General features: G+C 36.8%; 1 protein-coding gene across 5 annotated transcripts in view; it reads right to left on the reverse strand.

Annotated features, from left to right (window-relative positions):
* The window catches only part of Erbb4 (erb-b2 receptor tyrosine kinase 4), a 1,076,693-nt gene that overhangs the window by 288,888 nt on the left and 774,135 nt on the right, over positions 1–13,670 (reverse strand). For all 5 annotated transcript variants that reach the window (XM_006495692.4, XM_006495693.4, NM_010154.2 and 2 more), the window contains exons 10-12: positions 10,449–10,522; positions 9,421–9,511; positions 7,297–7,496 (exon numbers count right to left, since the gene is read on the reverse strand). In XM_006495692.4, the coding sequence (XP_006495755.1) occupies positions 7,297–7,496; positions 9,421–9,511; positions 10,449–10,522 (365 nt within the window). The remainder of the gene's footprint in view (positions 1–7,296; positions 7,497–9,420; positions 9,512–10,448; positions 10,523–13,670) is intronic.

Consider the following 13,670-nt stretch of genomic DNA (forward strand, 5'->3'; position numbering starts at 1 on the left):
TGAAGATTCTAATAGAGCATCTTGGTTTCCTCCTTTCTGTGGACTCCCTAATCCCCTCCTAGCCCATTTCCATTCCCAAGTGTCAACTCTCAATACCTAGAAACACATTTTACCTGGAAACCCCATTAAGAACACCTGTGAGGACACCAGAAGAATTTCCTACCAGGCATCATACAGCCACCATACTAGAAAAGACAGCAGAAAATCGGGAACAAAACATCCACTCAACAAACATAAGACCAAAAACCAGCACCAAGAATTTATTGTTTTCCAATCACAGATGGCTACATATCAGGGTAAAAACATGATCAATAGTAGTTAGTACAAAATGTTCCTAGTAGAACTTAACTACCTTATTACAATAGACCTTGTGTATTTCAAGATAACTGAAGTATAAGACACAAACTTCAAAATACCTATTATTAATATGACAAAAGTTCTTCAAAGTAAATAAACCTGCTGCACTCAGAACAGTTGAGAACCCTCTACAATCAGAGTAGTTGAGGTCCTACTGCACTTAGAGTAGTTGGACCCACGGCACTCAGAGCAGTTGAGGATCTGTTGCTCTCAGAGAAGTTGAGGATTGGCTGCACTCAGCACAGTTGGTCAACAGCTTGACTGCTCCACAGAAGACCCAACAGTCTGAAGGCCTACCAGGAGATCTGCTGCAGCCAGGGCAATAGATCAGCCATTTCTCTACCCCTGTGAAGAGCCCCCAGTAGGAAGGTCCCACATTTGTTCTGATACAGCCAGGGCTGCAAGCCTACCTGGAGACCTGAAGCAACCCAGGGAAAAAAGAGGCAGACTCCATATAGTCACCCAGATCAACCAACACCAGGGATATCCATATGGCAAAAGGCAAGCACAAGACCATAAGCAACAGATGCCAAAATATGTGGGCATCATCAAAACCCAGTTCTCTCACCACAGAAAGTCCCAAATACACCAACACACCTGAAAATTAGGAATCTGTCCTAAAATCCTATCTCATGAAGATAGCAGAATCCTTTAAGGAGGATGTCAATAACTCACTGAAAGAAATACAGGAAAACACAGGTAAAAGGAATTGAATAAAGCAATCTAAGACCCAAAAGTGTAAGTAGAAACAACAGAGAAAACACAAATGGAGGGTAACCTGGAAATGGAAAACCTAGGAAAGAGGTCAGGAATCACAGATGTAAGTATCAACAACAGAATACAAGAGATAGAAGAGAGAATTTCAGGTATAGAGATACAGTAGAAGAGATTGACACAACTGTCAACAAAAATTCAAAACATAAAAGTCCAACACAAAGAAGAAAATCTGCACCAAAGAAAGGACAAGATGTTAAGCATTTCACAACAAAGTCAAAAACAGAGAGCACAAGCACCAAAAACCACCCACAAAAACAAACATGTCAGGAACCAACAATCATCTCTCTTTAATATCTCTCAATATTAATGGACTCAACTCACCTATAAAAATACATTAGCTAACAGACTGGATATGCAAACAAGATCCAGCATTTTGTTGTAGTCGAGAAACACACCTCAACAACAAAGGCAGGCACTATCTCAGAGTAAAAGACTGGAAAAAAAGTCTTCCAAGCAAATGGTCCAAGGAAAAAAAGCAGGAGTAGCCATCCTAATATCCAGTAAAATAGACTTTCAAGCAAAAGTTATCAAGGGTAATGAAGAAGGACACTTCATATTTATCAAGGGGAAAATCCACCAAGAGAAAGTCTCAATTCTGAACATCTATGCCCCAAATGCAAGATCACTCAAATTCATAAAAGAAACTTTACTAAAACTCAAAACACACATTGAGCCCCACACAATAATAGTGGGAGATTTCAAAACCACACTTTCACCAATAGACAGGACATTGAAACAGGAACTAAACAGAGACATGTTGAAATTAAGAGAGATTATGAACCAAATGGATTTGACAGACATCTACAAAACATTTCACCCTAAAAGAAAAGAATCTACCTTCTTCTCAGCACCTCATGGTACCTTCTCCAAAATCTACCATAGACCATATAATTGGTGACAAAACAACCCTCAATAGATACAAGAAGATTGAAATAATCCCGTGCATTCTACAAGACCACCATGGCCTAAAGCTGGTCTTCAATAACAGCAAAATCTACAGAAAGCCCACATACATGTGGAAACTGGACAACTCTTTACTCAGTGATAAATTGGTCAAGGAAGAAATAAACAAATAAATTAAAGACTTCCTGAAATTTAATAAAAGTGTTGACACATCATACCCAAATCTATGGGGCACAGCGAAAGCAGTGCTAAGAGGAAAGTTTATAGCCCTAGGTGCCCTGGAAAAGAAACTGGAGTGATCTTACACTGACAACCTAGCAGCACACATGAGAGCCATAGAACAAAAGAACCAGACTCACCTACAAGGAGTAGAAGGCAGGAAATAGTCAAACTCAGGGCTGAAATTAACCAAATAGAACCAAAGAAAACAATACAAAGAATCACCAAAACAGAAATCTAGTTTTTTGAAAGAATCAACAAGATAGATAAACCCCTAGCCAAACTAACTAAAGGGCCAAGGGGCAGTATCCAAATTAATAAAATCAGAAACAAAAAGGGAGACAAACTACAGAAATGGATGAAATTCAAAAAATCATCATATCCTAATATAAAAAAGCTATATTCAACGAAACTGGAAAATCTAGATGAAATGAATGGTTTTCTCGACAGATAACACATACCAAAGTTAAATCAAGAGCAGGTAAACTATCTAAATGGGCCCATATTACACAAGGAAATAGAAGAAGTCATTAAAAACCCTCCAATCAAAAAGTGCTCAGGGCCAGATAGATTTAGTACAGAATTCTACCAGACCTTCAAAGAAGATCTGATAACAATTTTCCTCAAAATATTCCATAAAATAGATACAGAAGGAATACTATCTAACTCATTCTATGAAGCCACAATTACTCTGATACCTAAACCATACAAGGACCCAACCAAAAAGGAGAACTTCAGACCAATCTCACTTATAAATATTGATGCAAAAATACTCAATAAAATTCTTGCAAACAGAATCAAAGAACACATCAAAGCCTCATTCACCACGATCAAGTAGGCTTCATCCCAGGATGCAAGGTTGGTTTACTATAAGAAAATCCATTAACGTAATCCACTATATAAACAAACTCAAAGAAGAAAATCACATGATCATCTCCTTAGATGCTGAAAAACATTTGACAAAATACAACACACCTTCATGTTAAAAGTATTGGAGAGATCAGGAATTCAAGGCCCATACCTAAACATAATAAAAGCAATTTACTGCAAACCAATAACCAATATCAAATTAAATGGAGACATACTTGAAGCAATCCCACTGAAATCAGGGACAAGACAAGAATGCCCCCTCCCCCCATATTTATTCAATATAGTACTCAAAATGGTAGCTAGAACAATAAGAAAAGAAAAAGAGGTCAAGGGGATACAACTTGGTAAAGAAGAAATAAAGGTATCACTATTTGCAGGTGATATAATAGTATACATAAGTGACCCTGCAAATTCTACTAGAAAACTTCTCCAGCTGATAAACAACTTCAGCAAAGTGTCTGGATATAAAATTAACTCAAATAAATCAGTAGCCTTCCTTTATACAAAGGATAAAAATGCTGAGAAAGAAATTAGGGAAACAATTCCCTTTACAATAGCCACAAATAGTATAAAATATTTTGGGGTAACTATAAACAAACAAGTGAAACACCTGTATGACAATAACTTCAAGCCTCTCCAGAAAGAAATCGAAGACAAGCTCAGAAAATGGAGAGATCTCCCATGCTCATGGATTGGCAGAATTAACATAGTAAAAATGGCCATACAGAATACACAAGATATACTCCACAGAATTCAAAAGGCTCAACACACTGAAGTGCCCGAGGATGTCTCAGTTCCTCTTGGAAAAGAAAAGAAAGCAATCACAAGTAGAGAGAGAGGGATTGAGGGACTTGGGAGGGAATGTGGACTGAGTGGCAGGCCATTGGGGGGTAGAGGGGAAACTGATCTGATATTGAGTGAGGGAAAAGGACAGAAGCCCTGAGGGCCAGCAGAAAGAATGGAAACAGGCCACATCAGGAAATAGTAAGTTGGGGGGGACCTCCCAGAATTCACCAGATGCCTGGGAGTTGAAAGACTCCCAGGACTCATAGGGAGGGACCTTTGATGAGGTGCCAGACAGTGGGGAGAGGGAACTTATGGAGCCCACCTCCAGTGAGAAGACATTTGTGGGGTTGCCATCCCACAGTCACACCTCTGACACATAATTGTTTCTGTCTGAAAGAATTACAGGGATGGAAATGGAAAAGAGCCTTGGGAGAAGAAGGTCCAGTGACAGGCCCAAAGTGGGATCCAGCTCAAGGGGAGGTCCCAGGGCCTGACACTATTACTGAGGCTATGGAATGCTCACAAAAGGGGACCTATCATGACTGCCCTCTGAGGGCCCTAACAAGCAGCTGAAAGAGTCAGATGCAGATATTTGCACCCAACCAATTGCCAGAAGCAGCTGACCCCTGTTGTTGAGTTGGGGAAGGCTGAAAGAAGCTGAAGAGAAGGGCGATTCTGTAGGAGAACCAGTGGTCTTGGTTAATCTAGACCCCTAAGATCTTTCAAACACTGGACTACCAAATAGACAGCATACACCAGCTCATATGAGGCCCTTACCACACATACAGTAGAGGACATCCAGGTCTGTGTTCATTCAGAGATGAAGCACCTAACCCTCAAGAGACCAGAGGCCCAAGGAAGTTTAGTGGTCATGAGGGGTGACGGGTGGGGGCATCCACATGGAGATGGGGTAGGGTGGGGAGGAGGTGTGAGATGTGGAGTAGGTGGGTGGGGAATGGAATATGGAGTAGGAAAAAGGAATTACAAATAAAATTAAATTTTAAAAAAGTAAATAAACTTAGAAAAACACTAAGTGTGTAAGTATATGAATAAAAGAGTTTTAAACCTGTAGATGGAAATAGAATCAATAAAGAAAACAAAAGAAGTAAAGGGAATATATTGAACAGGAACTACAGAGGCAAGCCTCACAAACAGAATAAAAGAGATGGAAGATAGATCCTCATGCATCAAAGATATAAGAGAAGACATGGATACCTCAGTCAAAGAAAATAATAAATATTAATAATCCCTGGCCCAAGACAACTGGAATAGGGAAGAACATCCCCTCTGTTTTATTCCTATACAAGGAGTTATTGTTGATGACTAACTCCCTAAGACATCCTTCATTCACAGGTACCAGATCCCACTTATTCAGGACTCCAGTGTATTCTGAAAATCATGTGAGACATTCAGTCTGAGCAGCTGCACAAATATAGGATTCCTACCTTCTCCAATGGAGACAGTCATTTTTGGACTAGCCGGACCATAGCTATAGTACATGGTAACAAATTCCCTTCAATATATGTAGATGCATTCTATCAGTTATGTTGCTCTCGAGAAACCTGACTAATGCAACTCTTCTATGACTTTTGTTGCCAACAATGTAAACCAGACAAATCTCATGTTATAAGGTACCCAGCTTTAGTTAGATTTATTCATGTATTTACTGCTGTAATAACAGAAAAGAAGTACTAAGACAAGGGTGATCCTTACTAAAATATGCAGAATGTATTATAGGAAGCTGGTAGACTGCCTATGATAGTAATAATTTCTTTTGAATAATTTCATGGTGAAATGAACATACAAGTCTTTGAAATGTGATAGGCATTAGTTTGAACAATTGATATAATTAGTAGCTCAAAATACTGGGAACATTATTTATCTTTTTTGATATTGCTATACTAATCTTCACATGGCTATTGCTACAATTTATGGGGTGGTTGTAAACAAATTAAACCACATACATCAAATAAGAAACACAATCTGACATGTTCTTAGCTGATCTTTCTATACAACAAATTACAACCAACTCCTGTTATTAAAGAGAAATTGATTATTCAATATATTAAATTGGCTCAATAGAGTATTAAATTGGATAATAAAAAGCATTATAAAAACTTCCATATGTCTAAAAATTACAGTAAATTTGAACATACAGAAATAAGAAAAATAAGACAGAAAACAGAAAACCTAATCTCATAAATCAATAAAAACATAAAATGTTCAATTAATAAATAAGAAAGTTAAAAAACATCTGAAAGAAATTTATTTACAATACAGAAAACTAATGTATTAAAACTTAAGAATGCTTTTTCAAATCTAGAATCAAAAAAGCCCAACAATTACCAATCTCAATATAGGGGAAAAAGGCATAAATAAAATAAAGTATTGTATGAGAAAATACATGAATTTTCAGTGATCACAAAATATGACTCAGTCTCAACCCCAATCATGTAAATTGTAAAGATTTCCTCTTCCTCTTAATGATCACTGACATATAAAACCATGGCTATTCATTGCATACTCAATAATGAAAAAGTCAGAGTTGTAATTTTGAAAATGTGTTTCTATATTGAAAACTAAGTAATGAACTTTTGTTTCATTATAGTCAAATATATATGCACAGTAGTTTCTAAGCTACTGAATAAGGTAGCTTAGAAAATTAAACTAAGTTGCATTTTAAGAGTTGGTAATATTTATCTCTGTACTGTTTATATGTAGGAATTTCTTCATTTTCTTTTAGAAAACTTCAAAAGACTTATGAAGAATCCACTAGAACTTCTCCCACACAGAACTGTCAACCTGTGAGTACCAGCACCACATGGGAGAAAGAGGCAGGAAGTGATGCGTTCTTTCATGTCCCACAGTTGTTCCTCAATGCCAGTCTCTTAAAATCCTTATGCCTGCTTTGACGGCTTTGACTTAAAAGGGTAAGATTCCTCAAGCCACTGTCTCCCTTTATGGATGAAGTGAGGATTTTCTTTTCTTGTATTTTAAAAATCATTTTGAACTCTAAACCATCTGTTTAAAGTATTGCATTTTTAAATTAACACTCATCCTAGATTTATATAAGAGAGTTCATTGTGAGTGTGGAATGGTTGCATGGGGCGAGGGGGAGGGGGTTCCTCTTGGTATCTTCCCACCATCTATGGCATCTAAATCTCCAGATGAGGTTTCCTAACATTGGCCAGAATGTGAAGACAGACTATATTCTATAAGCATCATGATCTCTGATTATTTATGCCACATTTTTGATAATTATACTACCTCTCTATTATCCAACTTTGGGCTAATGGGCCAAAAATCTGATGCTATTTTCAAGTACTTAATGCAACATAAAAAATAACAGAAGGTCCTGTTTTGAGGTATGGGGCGTGTACTTACTACAATTCTCAGCTCTTCTGTTATCTCGGATCACTATTCTCTGGTTAATGGTGCTGAAGAGTGTTGTCCAGTTAATGGTATGGTAATAACACAGGTTGCTGTTGTCAGTGATGTAGATATTGCCCGCACTGATTTCCTTCAGAGACTGGAACTGTAGGGAAGTGATACCTTGTTGTTTGAGGATCAGCAATGAGAGACCACTAAAAAGGAGAGAGAAGGAAATGGAAAATGCATAATTCGGGACCTATACTCTAATGTGCAATAAAAACATAGCATCTCACAGCAAAATTAAATATAGTGGAAAACAAACGGGAATGAACAGAAGAAACTGTTCTTCTGATTAACATTTTCATCTTTGAAAATATATAGATTTAAATTTTCATTTCCCAAATGGCAATATCTATTATTTATAACAATTAACACTGTGTGTGTGTATATATATATATATATATATATACACACATATATATTTGTAGTGTGTGTGTGTGTATGTGTGTGTTTTGCTGAATGAATTAGCTACATTCTGCCTTCTCTTCTCAGCCTAAATGCTGTATTTCTCAAGAGTAAAGTCATTAGGGTGGGTATGGGATGTGGGGACATCCTCTTGGAGACAGGGGTATGGGGAGGAGGTATGGGATGGGGAAGAGAGGGTGGACCAGGAGGTAGATAAAATCTGGAGTATAGAAAAAAAAGATTAAATAATTTTTTTTGAAAAGTAGGGTACTGGAGAGATGGCTCAGCAATTAAGAGCACTGAATGCTCTTCCAGAGGCCATGAGTTCAATTCCCAGCAACCACATTGTAGCTCACAACCATCTATAATGGGATCTGATGCCCTCTTCTGGTGTGTCTGAAGACAGCTATAGTGTATTCACATACATAAAATAAATAAATCTTTTAAAAAAGATAAAAAAAAAGAAAGAAAAGCATCAAAAAGTAAAGTCCTAACTAAGAGTAAATACTCATAGACTAAATATAAATATTAATATGTAATGACAATACCCACTTTAGCACATTTATTCCATGATGATTATGTAAAATTTAGCCTTTTTTCCCCCTTAGATGTGAAGGTAGATCTGCTTCATGCTAACTTTGGGTATATACTTAAGAAATGTATAGTCTTATTTTACAGTGGTACTGTTTTGTAGATGAACCCCACAATATTTTCTCTGGTTGATATCCTAGTTTATACTTTCATTATTTGTGTGTAATGTCTGTTCTCCTGCATCCTTGTTAGCATTTGTTATTCTTGTTTTCTCACTGACTGGGGTCATAGCACCAACTTTCTTTCTTTCTTTTTTTTTTTTCATTAGATGAGGATATTAAACATTTTTTCTAGTATTTATTGACCATTTGTACTGCTTTCCAAAACTTAAACCTTTTAAAATTCAGTAACTCATAAAAATGCTCATTGTATCATGGTTTTTAAAAATATTGATGTGGATATTTTCTAACAATATCTGAGTTCTCCTTTTATATTTAATTTAATTTAATAATTTAATTTAAATTTTTGCCTATTCACTTTATATCCTGCTCACTGCCTTCCACAATTCTTCCCTCATTCCCCCTTCCCTCCTCCACTGAGTGAGTTGGCTCCCTGGGTATGCTCGCACCCTGGCACTTCAAGTCTCTGTGAGGTAGGCACTTCAAGTCTCTGTGAGGTAGGCACTTCCTCTCCCACTAATGACCTCTCCATTTATTTTTCAACACTAAAGATAGGGAATCTTCCCCAGTAACATTCAACATAGGATGTGTGGCACAAACAACGGCATTGGAGATGAAATGCAAGCCTCCAGCTGTAGTAGCATTGATTTTCCATACACTCCAGTCATTACTAAGTCACTTACATTTACATTTTAGTATAACATAAGTTACATACAAATTTCAGTTTTACAGATCATATTTCATGCCTTATACTTGAAACAAATTAATATTAGCCCAGGCAATAAGCACTTAAAAACTATGAATTTTATGTGTTTCATATCCCACCAGGGATTTATTTCAGGAGGCTCATCTTCAGAATTAATCAGTTGATGAGTAAGACTGATTTTTTTATAACATTAAAGAGATTGTGATATTCCTCCATATACTCAGCTAGATGACAGCATTGAACATATTCACCTACCTGTAGAGGACTCTTCCTCCAATTGTGACGAGGTTGGAGAAAACACTGAAATCTGTCATATTTGGGGGCCAAGACTGTATGTTCAGGAAACCTACAGGGAGTAAGAATTCATGATATTACTTTTCAATGACAGTGTTAATTATAGTTCAAACATAATTAAAATATATTGAAAGGTAGAAAGTAAGTAAAATAGACAATGAAAACTAATTTTGAAGTATCCATCACTTTCTTATCCTTTTACAATTAAGTAAAATAATTCTGGACTAAACATTAAATTAATAATTATTATTAAAGAGCGACACCAAGAATCCATGTTTTTAAGACTCAGGGGACTCATGAACTTAGATGTGTCAAATATTGAAATAGTATAATTTACTTCATTGTGATAGATACATATACATAAATTTTTAATCAAGTTAAGGATAAAAAATAAAGTTTTATTTCTGTTAATTCCTTCACCATTTATCTGTATGTTATTACATCTCTATCTACTTAGAAATCTAAGATAATTTGTTCAGCCCTAACTCACCACATTTTGTTTCTGTGATGTTAAATCCAATGTTGATTCATATTTATGAACCCATAATAATTAGTATAAGAGATTTAAAAAATTAACACTCAAAAATATCATATTAAGGGAGTGATGATTATTATTCACACAAAACTGTGATTCCTATGTGGGAGTCAACTGCAAAATAAGTGCCCAAGCATCATTTACCTTTGGTATTTGACATCACAGTAATAAGAATGTATCAAAGTTTATGCCTGGGTCATATTGGATCCAGAATATAAAGGCTAAGGAATTATGTGAGTCTTAAAGACTAGAACTTCTTTTAAAAATGTATTGCTATTGTAAATATGTAACTATTTCAAGAAAATACCAGGTCACATTGCTTAGGGCAGTCTCTCTCTCTCTTTCTCTCTCTCTCTCTCTCTCTCTCTCTCTCTCTCTCTCTCTCTCTCTCTCTCTCTCTCTCTCTCTGTCTCACACACACACACACACACACACACACAATCATTAAAAGTACCTGTTATTTCTCTGACAGTCCGAAAGACATTCAGTTTCTCTGGATCTATGGCGTCAATAGCATTGTAAGGGTCTCTACAAAATCAAGAAGAGATGCAGCCAAATTGAAACCCATTATTTTATAACAGAAAATATTTGCTTCCATCTAAAAAGATATATATTATTTAAGGTGTAGCAAGTTTCTTAATACAAAGTGTATAAGCTTTAATATTTTTATTAGATATTTTCTTTATTTACATTTCAAATGTTATCCCCTTTCTTGGATTCCCCTCCGAAAACGCCCTATCCACCCCACCTCCTCCTGCTCACCAACCCACCCATTCCCACTTCCTGGCCCTGTCATTCCCCTATACTGGGGTATAAAAACTTCACAGAACCAAAGGCCTCTCCTCCCATTGATGACCTACTAGGGCATCCTCTGCTACATATGCAGCTAGAGACATGAGTCCCACCGTGTGTTTTCTATGGTTGCTGGTTTAGTCCCAGGGAGTTCTGGGGTACTGGTTAGTTTATATTGTTGTTCCTCCTATGGGGCTGCAAACCCATTCAGCTTTTTGGGTATTTTCGCTAGCTCCTTCATTACAGACCCTATGCACCATCCAATAGATGAGTGTGAACATCCACTTCTGTATTTGTCTGGGACTGGCAGAGCCTCTCAGGAGACAGCTATATCAGGCTCTGTCAGCAAGCTTTTGTTGGCATCTGCAATAGTGTCTGGGTTTTGTGTTTGTATATGGGATGGATCCCGAGGTGGGGCAGTCTCTGGCTGACCATTCCTTCAGTCTCTGCTCCACACTTTGTCACTGTAACTCCTTCCATGGGTAATTTGTTTCTCCTTCTAAGAAGGATCGAATTATCCACAATTTGGTCTTCCTTCTTCTTGAGTTTCATGTGTTTTGCCAATTGTATCTTGGATATTTTGAACTTCTGAGCTAATATCCGCTTACCAGTTAATGCATATCATGTGTGTTCTTTTGTGATTGGGTTACCTAACTCAGGATGATATCCTCTAGATCCATCCACTTGCCTAAGAATTTCATAAATTCATTGTCTTTAATAGCTGAGTAGCATTCCATTGTGTAAATGTACCACATTTTCTGAATCCCTTCCTCTGTTGAGGACATCTGTTATGAACATGTGTCCTTATTACATGTTGGAGCATCTTCTAACATATATGGACATATGGTCCTGAGCATATGCCTAGGAGTGGTATTGCTGGATTCTCCAGTAGTATTATTCCCACTTTTGTGAGGAACTGCAAAACTGATTTCCAAAGTGGTTGTACCAGCTTGCATTCCCATCAGCAAACCCCTTTCTTGTGAAATTTCTTTAAAAATTCACATCATATTTTTAAACCTATCACTAAAAAAAAAAATAGTTTTCTTTTTTCATCTTAGAAAATATTTTAGGTAAATAATGGTCATGAAAAATTATTGTGTACTTGAATATTAAGCCCATCATTTTAATAGAGTAATTAAAATAATACTTTGCATAATTTGAGGAATATACCTCACTTGTCTTATTACTTTAAAAGGATCAATAATATTTGTGATGACTTTGTATCTTCATCGAATGATAAATTATGCACAATGATCTCCTTTCTATGAGATACTGAACTTTCTAAGAGGAATGAATTTAGAATTTTCTAGAATTATATAGCAATTAAAAGATTTTCATTTTCCCTATGACCACTTATCCTTTGCATCATCTGTGAAACTTTCTAATTTGTGTGTGGGAAATCATCCAAAATACAGTAATTTCTTTGAATGTAATCTTAATTGGGTTGTCAACCAAGGTGCTTTATAATATCCCAACAACCCAACAGGTATATGGCATGGCTGCTGGGAATGATGACTGCTTCCACTGAAAGTAGTCTTCGAAAGACCATTATTTTCAGCAACTATGAATTCCATGTTGATCTCTTGAACCACCTGACACTGGTTTTCTAAACTCATTTCATCAGCATATTACCCCACACTATGGGCCATCTCATCACTTTAAAAAAGGCTTTGCTTGATTAAATTATATTTCAAACTAAAATGCAATCAATGCAATGTACTAGTAGTTTAAAGTGCAATGCTGTAGAAAGCTCTGATGCTGTGTATTGCTGAGACTGAAAAACTACAAGCACACTTTTCTAGGACTCAAAATAAACTATTGATCCAGATTATTTTCAGTGTCACATGAATGAATATATCCTAAAAGCTTAAAGCTTAAATGTAAAGTTCTTGAAAAGTTGAACTTTTTATTCTTGCTATCACATACACTCTCTCATACATATATGCATAAGTGCATATTTATATATATGCACATACATGCATATATTTGTATGTTATATAATATGTTACCATTATTCTAAGGTACATACGTGCAAAATAAAGTATAACACATGGGAAAATGTTTGTATTCATTTTTTCAAAATAATATTTATTTATTCTTTGAAAATCTCATACGTGTGTACAATGTATCGTGACTCTATTCACTCCTAAAACCTCATTCCAATTTCATCCCCAGCCCATCCAAAGCATTCCCCTACATATCAACTTCATGCCCTCTTTTTATATTAAATATTTGCATACACTGACTCGAGTTAATGCTGCCTATTACCCCCCAAGCCTGAAGCAGGCTAATCCAGACCTTGACCTTGCTGCCACTAAGGAGATTAGCTAGGGTGGAGCCTTCCTGACTAGATGACTCTATTGTTCAGCCACTGCCCCTGTTCTCCTTCAAGACACTGCTACCTGCTGAGAGGCCCCTGAGCTATTCCTGAGACTATACCCTAACCTGCAGCTGGTTTCAGGCTCTGAGAATGGATTAGCGGGGGATGGGCCTCCCCCTTTATAAGCACAGATTTCTATTAAACATTTGAGCTTTGATCAGGAATCTTGGTTTAGCTCCATTTTTCTCTCAACCACCTATTTCCCCTCTCTTTTCAGCCCTGGCTTGCCTTCCAGGTGAAACACGGTCCATGTGAGCCTCTGGACAGCTTCCAACAGCTGCCCATATGTACATGGTTGTGGGATCATCTACTGGAATGTGTGGCAAGATACCAGAGAAAGTAACATTTTCCTCCATCAGCCATTAACTCCCTCCATATTCTCAGCTAAGCAACCTGTCAGATCTCCATGATAGATGTTTTAACTAGCTTGATGTTGGGCAGGTCTTGGGCAGGTGACCAAGGTGTTATAAGTTCACATGTGTACAGCCATGCTATACATAGAAC

Source organism: Mus musculus, chromosome 1 (genome assembly GCF_000001635.26).
Source record: "Mus musculus strain C57BL/6J chromosome 1, GRCm38.p6 C57BL/6J".
NCBI lineage: Eukaryota > Metazoa > Chordata > Mammalia > Rodentia > Muridae > Mus > Mus musculus.